Source organism: Lepisosteus oculatus, chromosome 5 (assembly GCF_040954835.1).
Source record: "Lepisosteus oculatus isolate fLepOcu1 chromosome 5, fLepOcu1.hap2, whole genome shotgun sequence".
Classification (NCBI taxonomy): Eukaryota; Metazoa; Chordata; class Actinopteri; order Semionotiformes; family Lepisosteidae; genus Lepisosteus; species Lepisosteus oculatus.
Genome location: NC_090700.1, coordinates 14,346,258 through 14,369,306, shown reverse-complemented (window position 1 = coordinate 14,369,306; position 23,049 = coordinate 14,346,258). Strand labels below are relative to the sequence as shown.

Sequence of the window (23,049 nt, the reverse complement as noted above, 5' to 3'; positions counted from 1 at the left end):
TTTTTGAAAGTATAAATAACCTTGAAAAAGTAATACCAATAACGTTTCTATCATTGTTTTTGTGGGGGATATCTATTACTGAATCCTGAAAATAGATCATGACATACTGTAGTGTGTAAGAGTTTTTACATTAAAACGTTAATTAAAACAAACTGATTGTGTTCAGTTATGAATCACTCCTCCAAAATCTTTCCACCCAGAAACAGATGTTTTATTTCAATCAGTTTAGAGTGGACACTATTGAAAAGCGCTGTTGTCCTTTCTTAAGGTATATCTACAGTGGTGTGAAAAAGTGTTTGCCCCCTTCCTGATTTCTTATTTTTTTGCATGTTTGTCACACTAAAACGTTTCAGATCATCAAACAAATTGAAATATTAGACAAAGATAACACAAGGAAACACAAAATGCAGTTTTTAAATGAAGGTTTTTATTATTAAGGGAAAACAAAAATCCAAACCTACATGACCCTGTGTGAAAAAGTGATTGCCCCCTCCTTAAAACATAAATCAACTGTGGTTTATCACATCTTTGGAAAGCTGAGTTCAATTTCTCTAGCCACACCCAGGCCTGATTACTGCCACACCTGTTCTCAATCAAGAAATCACTTAAATAGGACCTGCCTGACAATGTGAAGTAGACCAAAAGATCCCCAAAAGCTAGACATCATGCTGTGATCCAAAGAAATTCAGAAACAAATAAGAAACAGAGTAATTGAGATTTATCAGTCTAGAAAAGGTTATAAAGCCATTTCTAAAGCTTTGGGACTCCACAGTGAGAGCCATTATCCACAAATGGCAAAAACATGGAGCAGTGGTGAACCTTCCCAGGAGCGGCCGGTCGACCAAAATTACCCCAAGAGCGCACTGACGACTCATCCAAGAGGTCACAAAAAACCTCACAACAACCATCCAAAGAACTGCAGGCTGCACTTGTTCACTTCAGTGTTCATGACTCCACTATAAGAAAGAGACTGGGCAAAAATGGCCTGCATGGCAGAGTTCCAAGATGAAAACCACTGCTGAGCAAAAAAAACATAAAGGCTCATCTCAGTTTTGCCAGAAAACATCTTGATGATCCCCAAGACTTTGGGGGAAAATACTCTGTGGACTGATAAGACAAAAGTTGAACCTTTTTGGAAGGTGTGTGTCCCATTACATCTGGTGTAAAAGTAACACGGCATTTCAGAAAAGGAACATCATACCAACAGTAAAATATGGTGGTGGTAGTGTAATGTTCTGAGGCTGTTTTGCTGCTTCAGGACCTGGAAGACTTGCTGTGGTAAATGGAACCATGAATTCTGCTGTCCACCAAAAAATCCTGAAGGAGTATGTCTGGCCATCTGTTCGTGACCTCAAGCTGAAGTGCACTTGGGTTCTGATGCAGGACAATGATCCAAAACACACCAGCAAGTCCACCTCTGAATGGCTTAAGAAAAACAAAATGAAGACTTTGGAGTGGCCTAGTCAAAGTCCTGACCTGAATCCGATTTGAGATGTTGTAGCATGACCTTAAAAAAGCAGTTAAGGCTTGAAAACCCTCTAATGTGGCTGGATTACAACAATTCTGCAAAGATGAGTGGGCCAAAATTCCTCCACAGCGCTGTAAAAGACTCATTGCCAGTTATCGCAAACGCTTGATTGCAGTTGTTGCTGCTAAGGGTGGTCCAACCAGTTATTAGGTTTAGGGGGCAATCACTTTTTCACACAGGGCCATGTAGGTTTGGATTTTTTTTTCCTGAATAATTAAAACCTTCATTTAAAAACTGCATTTTGTGCTTACTTGTATCTTTGTCTAATTCAATTTGTTTGATGATCTGAAACATTTCAGTGTGACAAACATGCAAAAAAAAATAAGAAATCAGGATGGGGGCAAACACTTTTTCACACCACTGTACATGTCAACCAAATAATGAAAAACTGCAGCGTACTTTAAAAGTCAGGATTTATGACTGGTAATGTATACATTAGCCTCTTGCCAATATGTAGTTGCTTAGCGCATCTACACAATCTATTGGGTCCTATATTATATTGTGGTGAGGGGGCTTCTGTGTGGAGTTTGCATGGTGCCCACCTATATTTTTGCCAGATGCTCCGGTTCCTCTCACCTCCAAAAGTCATTCAGTCTAGGTTTGAGGGTGTCTGTTAACTATGTGTGCACAACAATGTAGGGTGTAGTATGCTTCAGGGACAGACACCGTGACTTTCACTAGGAATAATCTAATTTCTGATAATAGATTGGATAATGCCTAATCAACTTGTTAGTAATGTAACTCACAATTTGACCTAATTTCCAATTAAATCTTGGGATTATCATATTTAGCCACGTTAGAAAACAATGTTCCAAATATAAATACAATCATCGTAAGAAACATTTTATCCAGTCCTGTACGTGACAATCACCGCAGCAGACAGATGCCTACGAAATATGTCATCATAAACGCATCGTCACACTCATACATACTCACACCCCGGAGGGAAAGAACACTTAGTGCAAAACTTAGCAAGTGGTGGGAGCGTGGGAGACGTCTCACTTGGGAAAGAGCTATGAACAAAATGCATATTAATGCCAACTCGGGATTCTACATGGAACTTATTGAGTTAGAAGAGTTTTTACGGGAGCCGCCGTCTGGCTTTAAGGTAGAAGTCCGAGGTTCGGGATACAGGTTTGTAAGATACGATCCGGGAAGCTTCTGCGTGTTTATAGATGAGTGCAACTCTGCAAAAGGGAAAGTCCTCTTTCAGCATTCTCCAGGAAGGTACGTACCGAACCGTTTGACAAAAATATTTTTGTAGAATATTGTAGACTATACAAATCAGTCTTTGGGTACCAGAATGTAATGTACGCCTACATGAAATATAATGTACATGTTGCTATATCTAGCAATATTTTCTTCTTACTCCCCCAGGATAATCACAGTGCATTCGTTAAAAGATTATACGGACCTGAGGAAAAGGCTTACGTCACAGTTAATTTTTATCCTGGTTTCGGTTTGCGAGCTCAATCCAGCGCTGAAGACGAAAAGCGAGAAAGCGGCTGAAGGTATTTGATTAACTAGTCTGCTGTTTAAGATTTATCTTTCCAAAGGGGGCTGAACAGATCTTTCCTGCTGTATTATATCTGTGGCATTAGTGAAATATATTGCTTAGTAGAACTGTGATCGGAAAAATAGCGAAACTTTTATAAATAATAGGTTTTAAATCATAGAGGTATGAAAACAACAGTACAGGTGTAAAAGATGAATATTTTAAATGATACGTCTTTAAGTGTGACGTAGGCCTGAAGCTGGTTTTCCGGTTTACCTGCGGTTGCTGGTTGAACCTGTCCTTTTACCCGAAAAGGAGGAATCCAGGACTTACGGAAATGTCAAGTCCTGGCAATGTTAATTTTCAGTGATAATAGTTCGCAGACATTATATTCGTGTTCATTTTAAATGCAACTAGAATAATTCTCGAACTGCGTCTCAAAATAAGGTGTAGCTCTGCACTCTTTGCGAATAAAAATATTTATTATATTTGATTATATAATTTATTAATTTCCCTTGAAACTGACGTGAGATTACTTTTAGTGTGTGGTGGCTCGATCTGCGTTCTTGCGCTTACTTGATGTTGTTTGTGATTGTTTTGGACAACTTAAGTGTTTTTGTTGCCTCGATGAACCATACTTTCTAACGAATCGTTTGGCAAACAAGTATGAAGGAATGAGTCAGGGATACAACACAGTTGCCTGTGTCGAGGGTGGATATGGAATTTAAACAAGAGAAAACAAGTAGAGGAGAAAATGCATAATTTTGTAGAGCTTTAATTAATATTCTGCGTCGTCTATTTCATGAAATCATTTATTTCCTTTGGTGTAGGGTGTGATGCAGACAAAACTTGTTTTAATTGTCGTGTTTCTGACTGCAGTGCTACAACAATTCATTGTGGTCATTAATGGCAGAAACCCTGTGGTTAAGTGGGAGATTGAGAGAGGCCTAGACCAGGCTATTTCATCAGTGGCCGGAGAAAGCTATGCAGTGCAAGTAAGATCTTTACCACTTCACATTCTTGTAATTACTTTATCATTTCTTCCAATAGATACATGCAGAGAGAGGAAAACAAATATTTGATCAATCACTAAATCATCATTGACTGTACTTTTCTACCTCAGATTATAAAGTAAATGAGAAGCCAACAAGTGGTGTTGCTCAGACATTTTAACTGGGTAATCTTTGTAGATTATAATGAAACACATGGGTAGGCTGTTAGTAACTATGCCTGATACACCTTCTTTCTTTAATGACCTTTCACCTGGGCAAGTGGGCTGTGTGGCAACTCAACTCTAACCAATGGCTGGTATTTCAGATGGATGTGGAAGACGCGCTACAGAGCTGGGCGGATAAGAGGGGGTTTGAAATCCCTCTTGAGGGCAGGAGAGTGAAACCCCTCTGGCAGCATACCAATATCACACTGAGGTACCACTCCGATGCCCTCTTTGACTTCCCATTTTGGCTTGGCTTAAGCAAGCGGAAGTTCACGCTAGAAGGAGAGGTAATTTATTTTCCGCTTTCTAAACGTTTTCTTGGTTTCCTTGTTGGCCAGGTGCCGGATTCTTCACCCTCCCAGTTTGTTCTTTCAAACTGTTGAATTGCTTCTAAAATTAATCTGTGTCCTTAAATGAAATACAAGCTTTAAAATGCCCAACCATAATTTACAAGTTTCTGTTTTTCCCCTAAATAAATACCTCCATCTTAGAAGAATCTAGACTTTTGCGAATTAGTATTTCATTTGGAGGTGATGATAGTATTTGAACTTTTCAGTCATCCCTTGTCCAGTTTTTGTCTAAATCTAATGCGTCATACTTTTTTATCTTTCCTTAGCTTTCTCACGTCACCAGTAAGGAAAAACAGGAGAAGACAGCAGAAGAGGGTTTTCTTTCTGTTTCCTTAGACCCGGATGTGCAGAAAAAGCAATAAACAGTTTTTCACTTACTTTTCGAGCAGCCTGTCAATTAGGCCTTTTCAGGCTGGGTGTCAACCCACATTCACAGACACATGCCAAGCCTTCTTGGCGCCTGCTCAGAAACTGTCAGCCGATCCCTCTGTTTCCAGTCAGAAGATGAGAGTTTGGACAGACTCGTGTTTCCATGCCATGGAGATCTCATCCATTGTCTTTTTTTTTCTCTTCCAAAACATTTGCAAAGGCCTCTTGTGAATGTTGGGATTCTCTGTCAGTTTTTTCCCCCTCCTCCTTACCTGTCCAGTGCAGTGGTCTTCCAACTCGGCATTCATCACCCTCCATCACTAGGGTTCTGCTTGCAAGAAATGTTGCAGCCGTCACTTTAATTGGTGATTATTCAGAAAGCCTTTTTGTTTAAATATTCGCAGTAGTGTACCAGGCCCTCCCACAACACTGCCCTGGCTGCCTCTTTGATTTTATAACTCCTCTGTGCATGTCTGGCAACTGACATCGCCTAAGACTGGGCTGGTTTAATTCATCCATGCCGATAGGAGCTACATGTGGGAGTATGTTTTCTCCTGTATAGCAGTCTTCCCCAGATAGTGTTCAAATCTAAACTGAAGAGACTTCTGTTTGGTCCATCCTCAGTCCACTGAAAGAACCACCTAAAAAACAACTTTATTGAGAATATTATAAAACTCTTTTAAAGTTAAAACTTTAAAATGGTTCTGCATTTACTGACAGCACTAGTACTATGTAAACAGTATATCTGCATATATCCAAGTATTGCAACATTGCAATCTTAAGCCTCGAATAAACCTTTGTGATTGAATGTAAATTGTGGCCCAGTAATGGTTCCTGTGCTACACCTTTGGCAATGGTAACTATTTTAACAAATATTTGCCTGCGTCTGTTTCAGTTACCACGAGATGGCGCTATTTGATTAACTTTGTTCCTTTATTCAAGACTGCTTTTTTGAACAGTGCTGTATTTGTACTTCAGAGAGGTTGAAATTTAAACTTTTTCATTGTAAGTGCTTTTTTGTACTTGTCTTTTTATTGTGAATTACAGTATAAAGATTTAATAAATTATGATATAAAGATTAAATAATGTTTTCTTTAGTTTTCAGTATTTCTATGTTTTTATGTTAAAAGACATTTAAGAGTTGGATTTTTGGTCTTTATTATTCATTGATCAATGAAAATACATATATACGAAAGTGGTCAACTTTTGTCAGTATATACTTCTAAACTCCATGTTTTCCATAGTATACAAATAATCAAAATAGTAATCCAAAGCTAAACTAACTTTTGCCAATAGAAGTTATTGGTATCGCAGCAACACTAAAAGGGAAGGTGTGTATTTTCAAATATCCTGTCCTGCTGAAAACCTTAGATCATATTGCACTGGGTCCATGTTGTTCTAGTGACTCACAGCACCTTGTATTTCTGGAATGATACTAATAATAGTGTGCCTTTGCCTGTGGCTCTGTTTGGTGGCATTTACTACATGCATGCTACTTCGGCAATATGTGAAATAATGTAACGCAATGAGCTCAGTCGCACTGCCCACGGAACACTGCTAATGGTCTGTGTAAAGACAAAGTTCTTAGTATTACTCATGTCTCCCATTAAGGTCTAATGGTTTGGTGGAACAATCACCTTAAGAAATTCTGGTGTCCAATCGTATAAATTAGCTGTGTCCATTCAGTTTAATGTAAGAATAGTCTGTACACACAAACTTGTTGTTTATGAAGACATATGGATACATCCTTAAGACCCTTAAACCTTAATGAAGGAGTTTGAAAACTTGTCACCTTACTCTTTCTTTTTCTTGACATCTTTCTTGACAACCCACTACATATTTGTGGTATAGGAAAGGGATGTGGGTGGCAGGGAGATACACTTAATGTGTGTGTGAAAGTATGGTGTATTTTCCTGGGAGAGTTTAGAAAACTTTGAAGGGACAATGTACAGTACCATGTCACTCCTTTTTGCTTCATTGCTACCTTGGAATCTGCACTCAACACTCACAACAAAAGGGCAGGCATTAAAATTCCCTTTTCTTGGAATCGTGGGAGACTATTGGTCCAGTATGGCTGACATGTTTCCAGCAATCAATCCGACCTCAAATATGTTTCTTGTATGAAGGATCTAGACATCTTTTGCCAAAAAGGTGTACCATTATAAAAGACCAGATCATGTATTTTAATCTTCCGTACTATTTTTGAAAAGAGGATGGGTACAGGGTGTGTTCAGACAAATCAATGTTTTCCATGTGCAAATGCACAAAATCTGGTTTTCTGTGCAACACAGAGTCACTTCACAAATGGTCCTGCTTTTTCAGTAAAAGGAGCACTGTCGAACTGCCATGATACCCATGAGTCATATCTCTCATCGCCTGTTTAGGGCTGCCAAGAAAATAGTGAGCCGGGGAGAAAAATTAGAGATTTCAGCAGCATTAAACAAAAAGTAAATGGCTTCATAAAATTTACGGAGCTGCTTTTATAGTTTTTTATTTGACTTTAGTTTGCCACACTAGAAAAACTAGTGCAGTTCCATAATCCACTCAGGTTACTAGGGGTGAGAGACACTATACAGTAGCAGCTAATGGCTACTCCTTTAAGATTACGTTTTTTGGTAGCATATATAATTATTACTATAAATAAAGCCCTAGAGTGCAATCACTAAAATTATGATGGACAGGGGAAGCTAATTCTTTACATTCCCATTCTGAGTCATTTTGAGTTTTTTTCATGAGCATAGAAACCATTGTAAAAAGCAAACAAATCATACTGTAGCAAGATTTACCCTGTAGATGAATCACAGTGTAGTAATAATAATGATAAATAAGGCTCACATCTTATGCTTTAAACTTTATCTTTAATGGTAATTTCCAGACATTATTTTCTAACAGATCTCTTTAAAATCTTACAAAAAATGTTACTGGGGAAGTTAAGCTACTTTCCGCTAAGTCATTTATGAACGACACTTTGTCCCTTCACGTTTAAAGCTGCCAAGATTTGATGCCAAAACATATCTGAAGCACAAGCTTGAATTTTGCATTTTACTTAGCTTTGTTTTTAATCCATGCCTTCAAACAAAACCAAAGGTTTCTCAAGTATTTGTTTCATTTTCTTTTTTTTTTTCAAAAAAAGTGCCTACAGTCAGAACAGTTAGTGAACTTTATAAAAAACGGTATACAGTATATAAACCTATGTGCAGTTTTATGCTAGTGATGTGCATACAGTATTTGTCTATAATAGAACATACAACGATGGATAAAGACAAAGTATGTAAAATGGGTGTTCCCAAAAGTAGCTTTGTATGACTCTGTATGAGGAAAACCCAGATAAGCACCAAACCTGGTTTTGGATGAAATTTAAATATCGTTATGTTGGGAGCAAAATTCCTCTTCTTTAACAGTGGATAGTTCAGTGGTGTATCCCAGGATGTTTGCCATCTGTATTTAATATATTACGTTTTTAAAACTTTATGAAACTACAATGAATGTACGATATAATTTTTTAATATACCACTTAACACATCAGACACCTTTCAACAGAGAACAAAAAACAGCAAATTCATGTTTTATGTGTCATTTCTCTTCTTACATTTTGTTTTCATGATCTACTTTTTAATCATACCTTTTTTAATTTGTGATTAAACAATTCCCATACCACAAAATACATGTGTCTGCTGTGTCTGGGATCTAAAAATAATGTCTGACACTAGTTTTAAAATGACAAATTACAGAGAATACAAGGCATCAGGTTGAGGGAATTTTTGACAAGTGCATTTGATTGCTACTAAACCTCTTTTTTGAAATGAAATAAATATTCACTCTTTGGAAAAGCAAATGGAAATCAGGTTTTATTATTATTTGCAAGGCTTTTAAGGTGACAGCAATGAAAGACAGAAAGATAATGAGTTGACTTTTCCCTGGAGTGCCCAGGGAAAGCTTTGTCTTTTTAAGAATGATTAACAGACAAGTTTTCAACCAGATCTTCATGGGATGAGAAGCAAAGCCGACGAAGCCTTCATGATTGTCTGAATGTATTCCTTATAGTCACTTCCAAAATACTCAAGGAAAAAATAATTGAGGATCCCCACCACGGACATTAGAAACAGGAAGGAGATAATGCGCTTGCCAAATAAGTACCCAGGAGTGCTGACAAGGCAAAAGGATACAAAACAACATTAGAGATTATGACAGTGTTTCTGACAAAAACAGTACTACTGTACCACAGAGATGTGGTATATGTCATGACCTATTTATAAGGTTTGTTGAACTGAATTCATTAATGTAGCAGTGCCTGGTGACAGTACAGCATCTAGAATAATACTGGATTAGTAATGCATTGTCTTTAAGAATTGGGAATTAAATAAAACTCATAAGGCTAAATACCTCTGAGCTTTTACTGTGAAGACTTCATGTCTGGATTTTGCTTAGTTTCGTTTCCTGAAATTATGAACCATTACACATAGGCCTAGAGCTCACATTCATGAACCATCCCTTTACAAGGATCCCCAGCTTTCAGCTTTTGTTAGATACACTGTGGAATTGTGGCAGAGCCATTAATGAAGATGTAACAGTCAATAATGCAACTTTTCTTCCTTCAGGGGGACATTTAGATTGTACAACTCTGCTGGCACTACAAGAAAGGAAACATACTGTATATAAATAAAGAAAATAAGACACCAAGAATGATATACATGTACCTGTATTTCTTTAGACAGATTATAAGCAATTTACTGGTCAATGTCATTTCGTGGTCCTACCCATTACAATTTATAAATGTATTTGTATTACTCGTACCAGCTAACAAAGTTATATGCTCTGTTGTTTATCCATGGGCTGTATGTGCATATTAAATGTCATTTCCTAACATTTCTTTAGAGCATGCCTCCACCTCTGTGTAGAGGTAGCATCAGTTTTCTGATGACACTGTGTGAAAATGGATGGAGCCCGTTTCAGAACAAACAGATAAGGATGTCAGGCTTCAAAGATATATAATCAGTTATAGTAACCACATGCAACCCTAACCAAATCAGCATCCGGGCAAATACGATGTAAAAAATATCCTGCAGCATGCTGGTCTGCCAAGCATAGAACTTCGTATTAAGGATGTCCATTCTAATTTTCATGAACAGTGGCTGCGGTCATGCAATTGTATTTGACCAAAAACTGCTAGCAAAGCAAAAGACCACACCCAGGCTATCTCTGAAAATGTGTAGTTACTCCCTCTGATGCATTATCATTTTGGACCACAACCATGTGCATGGCTAATTTTGCAGAATGTACACTGATAAAGTACTCTTTTTTTTTTTGCTTTTCTGGATACAGCAGAGAAAGTTGTATTTTGAAATGAGGAAAAAAAAAACAGGAAAACTGAACTGATCTCTCAACAGAAATTTTGAAAACTGTTGTTGTTTCACTGATTCATGCAAGTTTCATTCGCTTTACAAAACAGATGCTTTGGGCATTTTCTCATTTTATTAAATCATGGATGATTTTTATTCAACTCCAGCTGCAATAAAATTGATCATTCTGAGGTCTTGCAATCTTCAGTGTCTGTGAAGGGAACAATAGCAGACATACCACTGGAAGTGGCTTGTATTCCTTATGAGTAGCACAAAGAAACCATCACAATGAAATAACTGCTTTCTCATACATTGGCATGCCGCATGTTCTGTTGTATTGGTTTTCCTACTATTAACCTGTGTATTTTTCCTGTTTCCTTTGACTAACATTTGAATTAACTCTGAAGGTCATTTGATAAATCTGGATAATGCCACACAAGGAGTCAGCTATTACCTCCTTCAAGGGTGTAATGACAATTTTTTTAGTGTATGTGAAGTGATCCGTAATAACCGCCTTTCTATTAGTTATATCAATAGTTTGAGTTTTCCCTATTCAGGTAAATCCTTGACTGCTAAAATTCTAAAAGCTACTCTAAGTGAAAAAAAATATTTCCAACATAATGATGGCATTATATAATTTCACTCTATATTAATAGAATGCACAACACTCACACATCTTTTCAATACACGGTCAAAATATTTGGTCTTTTCACATGAACAAAAAGCAGAACTGTTACATTATTTTGCCAAAAACAAACCTTGAAATGTTTGTCACCATGCTTTTCTAAAATGTATTTTATTTTTCAAGAATTTTCTAAAGACCTTGCTTCATTTATGTTTTGTGTAAGATGGAATTTGGTGTTTATTTTCAGTGGTGTCATAAGCTAAATGGTATGATTACATATAAATTAATTTGATGTGAGTGCGCTTGGATCAAGAAAGAATGGAGTGCTTGCATTAAAGCTGTCTCAGAAGACTTGGAGTCTGAATTCTTGGTTCATGCAGTTTAAGATCATTTTAGGTGAATACCTTTGAGACGTCTCCCCCATGTATCCAACGAAGTACTTTTGTCTGACAAACAGGTACATCAGTCCAGAAAACGCTGCAGGGGCTACAAAACATCAGGAACAACGAGTTAGATCCTACAGCCCCTCCAGTTCTTCAATGGGATTTGATAAAAGGTGGAAAGAGCTTAATGGCTGCATCAAATTATAGTTTTTTTTAAATTATTTGATCAATTGTTTTTCTTCACATCACTAGATTAGAGGTGACATGGGGGCACTGTTATTAACATTGCTGACTCACAGCTCTGGGGCCCGGGGTTCAATTTTGGACCTGGAGTGCTATCTGTGTGGAGTTTGTATGTTCATGCTGTGTTTGGTTGGGTTCTCTTGGTTTCCTCCCACAGTCCAAAATATACTGCTAATTTATTTGGCAAAACTGGCCCTGTTGTGTGAGTGTGTGTGTGTTTGTGTTGCTTGCAAGGATAGGCTCCAGTTCCCTTGCGACCCTGCATTGGACAAAGCAGTTTGGATGGATGGAAGGATCAGTGAAATGGAAAGTTTTGTTTACCTTAATGAATTCCAGATTCTTTAAGCCCATCTAAAATGTTCAGAAGAATGACATTTTTAATGAGTGTTTTAAAATGAATAAAGGGGATTTGATTTTTAATGTAGGGACTAGTCACCACAGCTCTTTCTGATTCAGGTGGAAGTGTGAAGCATGGGCTTCCAATTTGCTGAGTGTGAAGGAGACTCTTCTGCAGATCTGAGTAAGGATAGACAAATTTCCCCTTTATTTTACCTTGGCTGCAGCATATCCCAGCGCACCACAACACAGCAAGGAAAGTGGGGTATGCATCCATGCAGTTCTGGCTAAAAAGAATACAGGATAGATGTATTTACGATCATGATCCATTTGAATAAGAAAACTCTGCACAATAGAACTGTTTGAAGGCTTTCTGCGTGTTTATGATGTGGTACACCAGAAGTTCCTTCTACAGGATATGTGGTTTAATGTGTTACCTGCGTACACTCATAGCATCTTTAAGTAGCAATTGCAAATAAAAAAGGCAGCAGCCAGCAATTAAAACTTTTCTGTTTTGATTTCAGAGAATAGCTTAGCTCATGTGCATTTTTACTGCTATTTCATTTTGTAATATTTTTCAAAAGCTGCACATTTTATACTGAACGTGTCCTGTACAAAGCCTGCCGTTGTGTCTTCGCTTTGATCTTCACTTTGATAATCATTAGCCATGATAAATGTTGATATTCAACAGAAGTTTGAGAGGATGTCAAATTCTAATGTAGTACATCCTCTCTCCAATCTATAAATACTTGCTGGCTACTAACAACTCTAAACATCTTTTCAAAGCTCACCTCCCTCTACGCCAACTTCACCCTTGCAGCTGCCTCCCTGGTGCATTCCACGTTAGTGAAAGGATTGTAACAGCGCTTATCTTCCGTCGGCCATGTCATTTCCTTACCGCCAATGTATTTAGCATGTTATCCATTCACATGCATCAGCTCATTTCATTGTTATTATAATTTGACAACTGAACTACTGAATTAAGAGTTTCAGCAAAAATACATCCTCTGAAGTGATTGAAATGACTGATTATGCCATGGGGAGAATGTCATTGCTGCACTCACAAGAGTGTGTAATTCTGCTTCACCAGAGGGCTTTTGCAAAGATGAGTTGACTCCCTGCTGTGCTTTTTAGAGGTCAGCTTTGAGATGTCATGTTAGATCTAAGATTTGTTGTATTAGCTTATCAGTGCGGCACATTAAAAAAAATAATAATATGACAAAAAAGACAACATAGCATGACTCTGAGTGAATGACAAAGCAGAAAATATGCACTTTAATTTTAGTCATCCAGCCTTCATATTTTCATTACTGTGTATGAAACAGAAATCAGGCTTGTGAAATGTCTGCAAAATATGAGAAACTGATAACTGATTAATATTGTCTTTAACCAATTATTTTAAAACCAGAATATTCAAAAATCTACAAGAACAAACAAAATGAATAAAAAAGGCAGTTAGAGTGATGAAATCCAAGGATCAATGCAATGCAGGGCAGGATTTCATCATTTAATGTACTTACTTGCAGGATTACACAAGCTGGATGTCACTACCAGAACTTCCTCTGAGACGGAGGCATGCATGATTTGCATGCATTGAGAAACAAATGCCAGACAGGGTGTGCTCAGCCCTCCTAAAGCTAAAACAAAGGTTTGCTCAAGGATAACTTTTCATATATTTTTTCAAACAGTTAAAACAACCTTGTTGCGTATGTTCCATCAGATGCCCCAGACACTTATTTAGAAAAAGGAATGGTTTGTGGTAAATACAAGATTCAGTCTTCTTTTTAAATCTGGTTTGGTGATATGATAAGTGTCTGTATCAATGTACCACAGCAGGATAACTAACACAACCATGACATTTGCTGTTAGTATGAATGAACGTCAGTTCATTGGGAAATGTTTTCATATTCCTAAAATCATGAAGAACAGTACTTCAATACTGTAAGTCCTCCATTGCTCTTTGTATAATGAGAATGAAACAGAATACACTCTCAGAAGTGCCTGACACAGGTCACATACAAACACCCTCCTGTTGAACTGTCCAATTAATAATACATTTAGCGGTTTTCCCATATTTCAGTAGCCACTGCACATACTTGTGGATGAATTGGTGAACATGGATGGAAGTTACAAAGTTCATAATCAAGGGAGAGGGTCATTGCTAGTATCTTAATAATCCAATAAGTCCATTTGATTCTTAATGGCTTCTCTCTGTGAGCCACTTACAGTAATATATTTGAAGTGCAGCATTTTGATACTGACAATCACAACATCCTACTAGATCTCATGGATAATGATCTACAGATTATGGGTACTTTCCCTCACTGATCTGGCTCCTATTTGGTTACCAGAAATCAGTTTGTAATTCAGTTAATAATTTCAGTTAGGTTAATTAGTTCAGTTAGATCTTAATGAATGCAACAGAGGAATACATGTGTTAGAGTTTATTTGGTATAATTTGCCTAGCTGAGGGAATGGTGGACAGGCTGTAAAGAGCCCCCCCATTACTTCTGTGAGGAATGAGCTGGGGAGCTGCTGCAAGGGTGTAGATAAGGTGGAGGTAGGGGCGAGTGAGAAATGCACAAAAGGTGAGATGTATATATATGTAGAAGAGTGCAACTGGACAAGATTTGCCTCTAACTGTCTTCCTGAACATCTGTTATAAACTCAGGTTTGGGGCTTTTTTAAAATCTGTTGTTGTGACATTTATTCAGAGTGTTCCACAGGCTCATGTGCTGGGACTTTTTTTGGTATTTACATGTTGCATTCTTCCATTCACCATCATGGTTGGACCACATGGATTTCACTACTATACTGATAACCCTGCAAATGATTTGCATGCCAAATAATATACTACCACTGTGGTTTTTGCACTTACAAGATATGAAGTAAAAAAGAGAACCTTTGTATGGTTAACTGTTCAAAACTTAGATAATGGCCATTGACACCATGACCAAACATCTGCTTTGCAAAGTTGATGACTTTGGGTGTGGTAAGATTTTTAGTTGACCGAGATTATATGACTGTAATATCTTACTTACCCCAGTCATGACTGAGGTATCTTCAAAACTCTATGCTTCAGTATGTCTGGAATTCTGCAACTTGTGTGATGTCTAAAAGTGCTTTATGTCAACACATACTGTAACTCTTGTCTTTTGTAAATTGCATGGCTCCCCGTGAGATTCAGTCGACTTCAAGGTTCTCCTGCTCACATATAATGCACTGAATGGAATATCTACAAGTTATTTTATTTGTAGTCTTTAAATCTGAGATCTGATGATTAAGGTTGTCTTATTATTACAAAGACCAGGGTCCACACAATAGGTGAAGAGCCTTATTTTGTGCAACACCTCATCTGTGGAACTCATGGTTAAAATTCATTAGAGCTTCTCAACATTTTCCAAACTTGCTTAAAGACATATCCATTTATCTTATATTCTGTGATTTACCATGGTTTCACTAAACGCATGCTTTGAGGGTTTTTTTTACACTTTTTTTTTGCTTCTGTTGTAATTATAGGTGTACTATTGTACAGGGCGTTGAGTTTGTTAAAAGGTGCTAATGAATAGAATTGTCATATAATAAATATCAGTATCCTTTGTGCAAATGTATAAATAGAATTTAAATAGAATGATTATCATATTATTAATGACTAAAATATGAGAACTTTATGAACTTCTTTAAAACTGCTTTTTAAATTTCTTTTAATATCACAGTATTAACAAACTTTTTCTAACCAGAGGCACCCAAGGTGTGCACAGCTGTTGAAGAAAATACTATTTAAAAGGTCGATTTCAACATATCAGCAGTGCTGTAACGTATCATAAGAAGCATAGGCTACCAGTCATTTAACTACCAAAGAAGCCGAGGATCAACACTGTATTTATCAAGAGTGATGGCATAAGTAACTGAGGGTGGGTGGACTGCAGGAATGTTATGAGCAAATGGAGTTTTGTCAGCACATTTCTTTTCACACTCTTGTCCGCAGTTCTCTTATTTTAGTCCTAAAAAGAACAAAACTGATGTACAGGATGTGGTAAAAAAGCTTCTCTTTTGAGCGGGAATACTATATATTATATGTATTAGCTAGAGCTACATTTAATGCTTTTAATCTTATATATATATAGTTCAGCAGGTTGCAAAAGTATTCATCCCCTGCCAAAAGTGTTACTGTATATGCGGAGGAGGCTGAATTTCAGTAAAACCTAAAAAGAAGAGAAACTTTGAGGAGGTCTCTATCATTTTTGCAGGTAGGTCTCAGTGTAGTTTTTTCCATTCTCTATCATTTTTGCACAGTGTAGTTTTTTCCATTCTTAACATTCTTCATGGCGAAATTGCTCCAGTTCTGAAGAGTCGGTTGGTGAACATTGATTTGGATTGCTGATTGATTGACTGGGCCACTCCAAAACATTAACTCTCTTCTTGTCAGACCACTTCAGTATGGGTCTGTCCTTGTGCACCAGGTCACGAATGCAGTTTTAGATCAATGGGTAACTTAAGCAGGTGTTTCTGTAGGATTCACCTTTAGCTTCCCTTTGCTCCATCCATCTTTTGATTGACCTGACAAGCGTCTCATCAACTTCTCATGCAGAAGCATCCCCATAACATAGAGCTTGATGTCAGCCTCTTGTCTGACAATTGGCATGATGGGAGATGTGCTGTGTTGTGCTTCTGCTTCATTGAAGTTGTGCTTTTAGACCAAAAGGTTCAGTTGTGTCTCTTTCTGTCTCTTTGTCTCTTTGAACTATAAAACCACCTGTCTGCAAGACATCTTCTTCGACATTTAAGATGAGTCTTTCTCAATAAAGGCTTCTGTCTTGGCACTCCTACACCCAGGTCAGCTTTGCGTAGGGACTGGAATATCTGGGATGTCATGTCAATATATGAATTGTGACTTGAAGTTCAATATCTGTTTGAGGGAACCAACAGGGACAGAAGCATTTAATCTGCCATTAAGTTAAACTGTGTTGATTACTTGCAGAGTCCATTACATGGAAGTTATTAGCTGACGTTTGGGGGGATATCAACGACAAGTCAATCTCAGACAGCTGTACCTAATCACCATCATTACAAAATGACCTATATACTGTATACCGAACTCAAACGCCTCCCTTTGCATTTGTCTCAAGCATCCTTCCTCTGCCCCATCTCCACCTTGGAGCTGCCCCTTGTTTCACTCAATTTGAATGGGGGCCGGGCCTCCTCATCCTATAGCCATACTTATCTCACCAAGTGTTCCAAGCATTCACAAAGCATTCAGTTCTTGGGTGTTTCTGTCCCTAATGAAAATAATTTTATTACCTTTCAAAATGTTGAATCTGAACTGATCTAGAATTACTGTAGCATAAACTCTGAATATTCTCATTTTCTTTATAATTAACTTACATACTACTGGGATTTTTTTAGCCTTAGCTTTCTGGAGTAGATTGTATAGACTCTAAATGTAAAGTCCTGTTTGAAAGTGTCACAATTGCAAACTCAGACACCAACAGCATGAGGAAATGTTGCAGGGGTATGAGTACTTTTGCAACGCAATGGAAATCACCTTTGTTTTTTAGTTTTATCTTAGGCTTCCTGCTCAGATTATTTTAGAAATAACTGACCACATCAAATAAAGAGTGTAGTCATTTTGACTTACTGCCAGAAAAAATAAATAGGTTTGATGTAACTTCATGACAACTTTCAAACACTTCAAAGACAGTTTCGGTATCATACTCTGCTTAAATATCTACCAAGATTTTTTGTGCTTGAAACATAATTTGAGAGTAGTTTATCCATATATCTTGTGAATATATGGATATGAATGCAGCATAGGGCTTTATCAATACTTTAACTATGTACCCTAGTCTTGTTCTTAGGAAATGTAAGTATCTTTTGCTATTCACTGGTAGTACTACTACTCATTGGTTTGTTTTAGAGTGGGGGTTATATTGTAAAAATATATTTTAAAAATATAACTTAAAAATATATTTTTAAAGGTATTTATTGTAACTTAAAAATGCCATTGTGATATGTCACTCATTCACTTAGCATAAAAACCATGAATTCTGGAAACAAAAAACTGGTTCTCAGTTTTTGCACTCCAAATCCTGGGTTGATTCATGGTAATTTACTGTATTAAGCTGTTTACCTACCTTTTAAATTATAAAAAGCTTTTGGAGATGTGCAGATGCTCACAGACAATCATATAACTGTAGTTTTAATTGTTATCATAACACTAACATATCTCGATATATCTCCTATATCAAGAGGGTGATGTTAATATTTTTGTCATTACTTGGCAAACAATTCTAAATAGAAAGACAAATATGAGCTTTGTAACATTAATGAGTAGGTTTTAGTGATGGTTTAGAAAATGATATCATCATCACCAACCATCCTCCCCCATTTAGCAGAACGTTTATGAAGCATACAGCCAAGTGAACCATCTCTGACTTCATCTGTGGGCTAGAAACAAGAAACCTCAAAGCTTTAAATACACAATTCAGCCTTAATCGTACTCTAAGAACCTAACACAAAAAAAACCTAGACTCTTTTTTTTTCTCCTTTCAGCTTGTGTGACAGACTTTCAGACAGGGATGTAAATTCTTTGGTCAATTTGCCACCCAACAGGGAAAAGAACTACAGCATAATATGCAAAGTTGTGATCGCCTGTTTCTCTGCTGTGTTTGGTGTAGAAACATACACTGCCAACCATTGAATGTTTTTAGCATGCCAGATATGGAAATAAGGACCCGAAAGAAGATCCTTCCCTGCTTAGCATGAGACAGCAGAGACATTATAAATATTTTATATTTAAACTACATTTATTATTACATTAACACTTCACATGTACATTGCAAATTTCAGTCCCATACATGTTGCTTATGACAATATATAAAGACCTAAATAGGTTATAAATTATAAATGTTGCTGTGTCAGTTATAAAATTCTCCTGTTGTGTAGGTACATTATGTGTACCTGAGATACTTTGAAAATCTAAAGCTGTTGGGATTCTGTAAACAGTCTGCTTCCCTTCAATTTGGAAACCCATCATTTTCATTTGTCACACAAGGTGAAGACTGTCTTTAGCACTTAAAATAGTTTAGAATTTCAGCTAAAATGGATTCTGTCAATATTGTTACAATTCAGGCATTTGCAACTATTTGAGAAATCCTCTGATTGACTAATAGAGATACTGGGCGTTGTACTTCAACACATTACTGCTTGGTTTTAAAGAAATGGGTGTACTTACTTTGCGCAGTACACACGCTCAAAAGCAGGTGTTCCCGGTCTCAGAAAGCTTCTTGAATTATGGGTTTTACATTCTTGTTCCACTTTCTGGGCAAAGAATGCTAAAACAAGGAAAATAGCAGAGTGGTTTTAAACTTCCCTCAATGCAACTTAAAAAGCAATCATAAATTGTGTCTTAATCTTCATTTAAGTCACCTGGTTCAGACACAACTCAAAAGCTTAAGAAACAATGCATTTCTAAGACTATGCTTTTAGTTTTTTACACAGTTTGAAAAGTTCTAAAATTATATTGAGAGAAGTGTTGAGAGTTATTAGACAAAGTCAATACTTTCTCTATGGTTGTGTCAGTGGCATCAAAATGTGACAGAGCAATACAAACTATTTGGTCAACTAAAGAAATAAAACGTGACAAACTCAAGTTAACTTTACAATCAACATACACAGTATTTCAATCAAGCTAATATTTGGTCCTCAATTTAATCAAGTTTTAATTAACTTGATTTCACAGGGAAATACACAGTAGAAAATGTTATTATACAAATATAACTTAATACATTCAATGAAAAAAAAGCGTGCTCGTTAAAAAAATTCATGAAAAGCTAGACTAGAATGAAATGTAAATAAGAGAAAGACTAATATGGAAAAATGCAACTGATTGTTCAAAGTATGACATAGTGATCATGATCACACAGCTTGCCTAGCTCAAATTTAGCTATAAAAAACATCAAAGAATGCAGGTTTCAGCAGGTTGTTCTGAATGAAAATACCCCCTCACCATTCTGCAGGACACTCAGCAGAGTTACGATGACGAGCAGATACACGTTCTCCAAGATATCAAGCTCCATGATGGTGATCTTTCTGATCTGCGTACTGAAGAGTGTGTGTTTGTGACTAAGCTACAAGCTGTCTGAGACATCATGCATACGGAAAGAGGAAGTGATTTTATCTTTCATCACACTAATGTATTTCCTGGTTGAGACCCTAACACCATCCTAATATTGACACGAATGTCTTCAGCTTTTCTTCTTTCAAAAATCTCTGTTTTCTCGCAAAAAACGAGAAATGTATGTTGTATGCCATCCTCCAGAGAAACTTGCCCTTCCTGACACTACACTCACAGCCCTGCCATATCAAAATGAGGAGTCTGGACAGGCAGATGATGGGACTCAATCACTTTAGTCTTTCTCATTGGCATCTGCTACCTGGATTTTTGTATCACATATATAGCTGCTGTTTTTACCATTAACTTACAGGGAACAGGGAATAGTTCCATGGTCCCGTTTTTTGTAATTTCTTTTATTTTAATGTCAGTGACATGTCACTGGCCTTCGGAAATAAATACTGTAGCAATTATCCTCTCTGCATTGCTATTATCAGAACCATTGGCATTCAGTGTCACCTTGACTGATATTTTTGTGTAATATAAAAGGGCAATTGCAAATACATGGCCAATTTCACAAGAGTTAGATGGGAACAAAACCAATCTTGCGTGCCAGATGCTAAAAAGCTTAAATGAATTAAAAATCAAGGCCACTAGCACTGAAGGACTGGGTGCTTGGTTCTCATCTGCAGAAAAATTGCAGGTTGGAATACACACCTGATTGAATAAGCAAGCAAATTAAAATGTTTATCTGAGGCCATAAACAAATTTATTCACACTGTTGCTCCTAACGTGCTGTGTAAGAGCATTGCATTCATTTTCCTGTTTTCTGCAACCAGCTGTTATTTCCTTACCGTACATTAACATGATTGCATTCGATCTCTCTGCTCTTGAATAATATTTTTGGTATGTTTTTATAATCCGAAGGTGTGCCTTTTGTTTGATTCCCTATTGCTTTTTCATACTATTTAAGTGGTGTGTGACTGTGTTACTTTTCTTCAGGAGCTGAGTAATATAGCCGGAGAAAACCAAAATGCTATAAACCTGCAAAGTCATCATTCAAGGATGTTTCACTTTGTCTTGCTAACACCGAGTGTAGCATATATTAAAGACAGTGAGATGGGATACTTTTATCTGTAAGCCTATATATTCTAACATGTATATACTGAATGTTTTTGAAGTGTATGTAATAATATTTGCAGATTCTTGAAAATAAAAGGTTTCAGGTTCACTCGCGATGAAGAAGGAAAGAGAATCAAGAAACGATGGCTTCCTCTGCCTTTATAATGTCCACATTTTCCACATAAAAATTAAACTATGAACTAGTACACACTGGAAACCAAACGCTGGAAACAACACAATGTATAGATGGTTTGGGAAGAGGTGTAATACTGTTCATTCTTCTTTACCCTAAGTCCCTTAAATGTTGAAAAAAGAGAACTGTCTCCTCTTTAAAAATGTGACAGCAGTCTGATGCTAATAAACTCTTTCAAGTGTTCACACACATCAGTTTGTTGTTTTTGCACATTAACCAAAAACTATTTCTACAGGTGCCTCTGACAAATTGAGCCCAATGGACTTCTTCCGAATCCGCAGTGAAACACTATCCAGGGGACACAATGAGAAACGAGGGGAATGTGCCTTTAAAACTGAGAAAAATGTGAGTTTTTTTTTTTACGAGGATCTGGGTGTCTTGAAAAAAAAACGCCCAACCATATTGTCAAAGTTGGCTTATTTTAAGAAACAGCTGCATGTCATCTTCAGATGACCAGGCTAGGGGCTGCTTCACTTACTGCCCTACCGAGCTACTCCATTGCAGTATATTGACACAATTATCTCCTAAATTGCTCTGTTGAGCAATTAATTAAGGAGATGGTTGCAGCAAAAGTGCGAAATTATGTCAGTCGGAGAAGACTGCAGATTATTTAGTCCTGGTTTAACCAGTATCAATAGCACCAAACGAGTTAGCCTAAGCAGTATGGAGAGTCTATCTTCTCTCGTATGTAAGTTTTCGTCTTCTGTTTTTGCCGGCTCTTGGTCTTGTCATTATGTTGCTATGAGAGGTTCTTGCAATTGAAAGTTCATATTGTGCATTTTATTAATCTTTATTTGCCGCAACAATAACGTACGAGTTACAAATACAAGATTTGAGTAATGATGAATTCATTTGTTAATACATAAGCACGGAAACCGAATATTTAGGTAACATCCCATATGGTCTAGCGGTTAGGATTCCTGGTTTTCACCCAGGCGGCCCGGGTTCGACTCCCGGTATGGGAATGTAGTATTTTTCTTATTTGGTTTGAGAACCTAAATAGAAATGTGAGCGAGAAATCGGTTAAACTCTCTATCTGAAAATCTGCTAAAGAAATATAATAATTAAGGCAGGAATCCAATAATATGAATGTATCACAAAACATTTTGGCATACATTTTAAAGACAACGTATATGTGCAGGCACAATAACGTAAAACAAGAGTACGTTGAGTATTGAGTAAGCGATTTAGGGCCCGATCTCATAACTTGTTTCCGTAGTGTAGTGGTTATCACGTTCGCCTAACACGCGAAAGGTCCTCGGTTCGAAACCGGGCGGAAACACTTTTCTTTTTTCTAAATGTTAGAATGTGTTTTTTTTATACATAAAAGCGTTACAAAATGCAAATATTATCTTATTTTTTCTATGGTGAAAGATGATTAAACATAAAACATGCAATAGCAGCCCCTAAATTCTTAAACTCATATGTTTTCTAGTTTTATGGTTTGCAGTTACGATCGCTGGAACAAATGCACCTCGATTCATTTTTGACTTTGTCAGATGTTACTCAAAGGCCGCGTTAGGTTTTGAAATCGACTCTAGATAAAATATGACGGCGCAAAAAACGTTTCGCCCGCAAGATGGCGCATAGATTACATATTATTCAACGACCTGCCTCAAGTATTTTTAGAAACTTTGCAGCATTCATTTTGATCGGGTGTGTTAAGTGTTCTATTTTTGAATGGCTTTGCAACTTGCGTACAATACTGCCAGCAATACCAATACTAGAACTCAAATA

The 23,049-nt window shown here is 37.0% G+C and overlaps 2 protein-coding genes and 2 non-coding genes across 4 annotated transcripts; 3 read left to right on the top strand and 1 right to left on the bottom strand.

The window, feature by feature from the left end:
• The first annotated feature begins 2,469 nt into the window (after window positions 1–2,469).
• On the top strand, window positions 2,470–6,044 carry LOC102691121 (mesenteric estrogen-dependent adipogenesis protein). Its single transcript, XM_006643048.3, has 5 exons — window positions 2,470–2,755; window positions 2,906–3,039; window positions 3,903–4,018; window positions 4,341–4,526; window positions 4,856–6,044. The coding sequence occupies exons 1-5, from the start codon at window positions 2,544–2,546 to the stop codon at window positions 4,949–4,951; spliced, it is 744 nt and encodes a 247-aa protein (XP_006643111.3). The 5' UTR covers window positions 2,470–2,543; the 3' UTR covers window positions 4,952–6,044.
• A 2,735-nt stretch (window positions 6,045–8,779) lies between these two features.
• alox5ap (arachidonate 5-lipoxygenase-activating protein) lies at window positions 8,780–20,032 on the bottom strand. Its single transcript, XM_006643022.3, has 5 exons — window positions 19,893–20,032; window positions 19,119–19,218; window positions 12,101–12,171; window positions 11,327–11,408; window positions 8,780–9,104 (listed from the first exon to the last, which is right to left on the bottom strand). Exons 1-5 carry the CDS (start codon window positions 19,960–19,962, stop codon window positions 8,942–8,944), a joined length of 486 nt encoding a protein of 161 aa, XP_006643085.1. The 5' UTR covers window positions 19,963–20,032; the 3' UTR covers window positions 8,780–8,941.
• A 2,173-nt stretch (window positions 20,033–22,205) lies between these two features.
• Window positions 22,206–22,277, top strand: trnae-uuc (transfer RNA glutamic acid (anticodon UUC)). Its single transcript has one exon. It is a non-coding gene; the product is annotated as a tRNA-Glu (tRNA).
• Window positions 22,278–22,521: 244 nt separating this feature from the next.
• Window positions 22,522–22,594, top strand: trnav-aac (transfer RNA valine (anticodon AAC)). The gene has a single exon. It is a non-coding gene; the product is annotated as a tRNA-Val (tRNA).
• The last annotated feature ends 455 nt before the right edge of the window (window positions 22,595–23,049 follow it).

Bases quoted from the DNA above. Each gene is read 5' to 3' on its own strand.
- LOC102691121 (XM_006643048.3), top strand. From the start codon at position 2,544: ATGAACAAAATGCATATTAATGCCAACTCGGGATTCTACATGGAACTT. The intron at 2,756-2,905 runs GTACGTACCGAA...TTACTCCCCCAG, and splicing joins TTTCAGCATTCTCCAGGAAG to GATAATCACAGTGCATTCGT. The intron at 3,040-3,902 runs GTATTTGATTAA...TTCTGACTGCAG, and splicing joins AAGCGAGAAAGCGGCTGAAG to TGCTACAACAATTCATTGTG.
- alox5ap (XM_006643022.3), bottom strand. From the start codon at position 19,962: ATGGAGCTTGATATCTTGGAGAACGTGTATCTGCTCGTCATCGTAACT. The intron at 19,219-19,892 runs GTGAGGGGGTAT...TCCTTGTTTTAG, and splicing joins GCTGAGTGTCCTGCAGAATG to CATTCTTTGCCCAGAAAGTG. The intron at 11,409-12,100 runs GTAAAATAAAGG...GATGTTTTGTAG, and splicing joins TGGGATATGCTGCAGCCAAG to CCCCTGCAGCGTTTTCTGGA.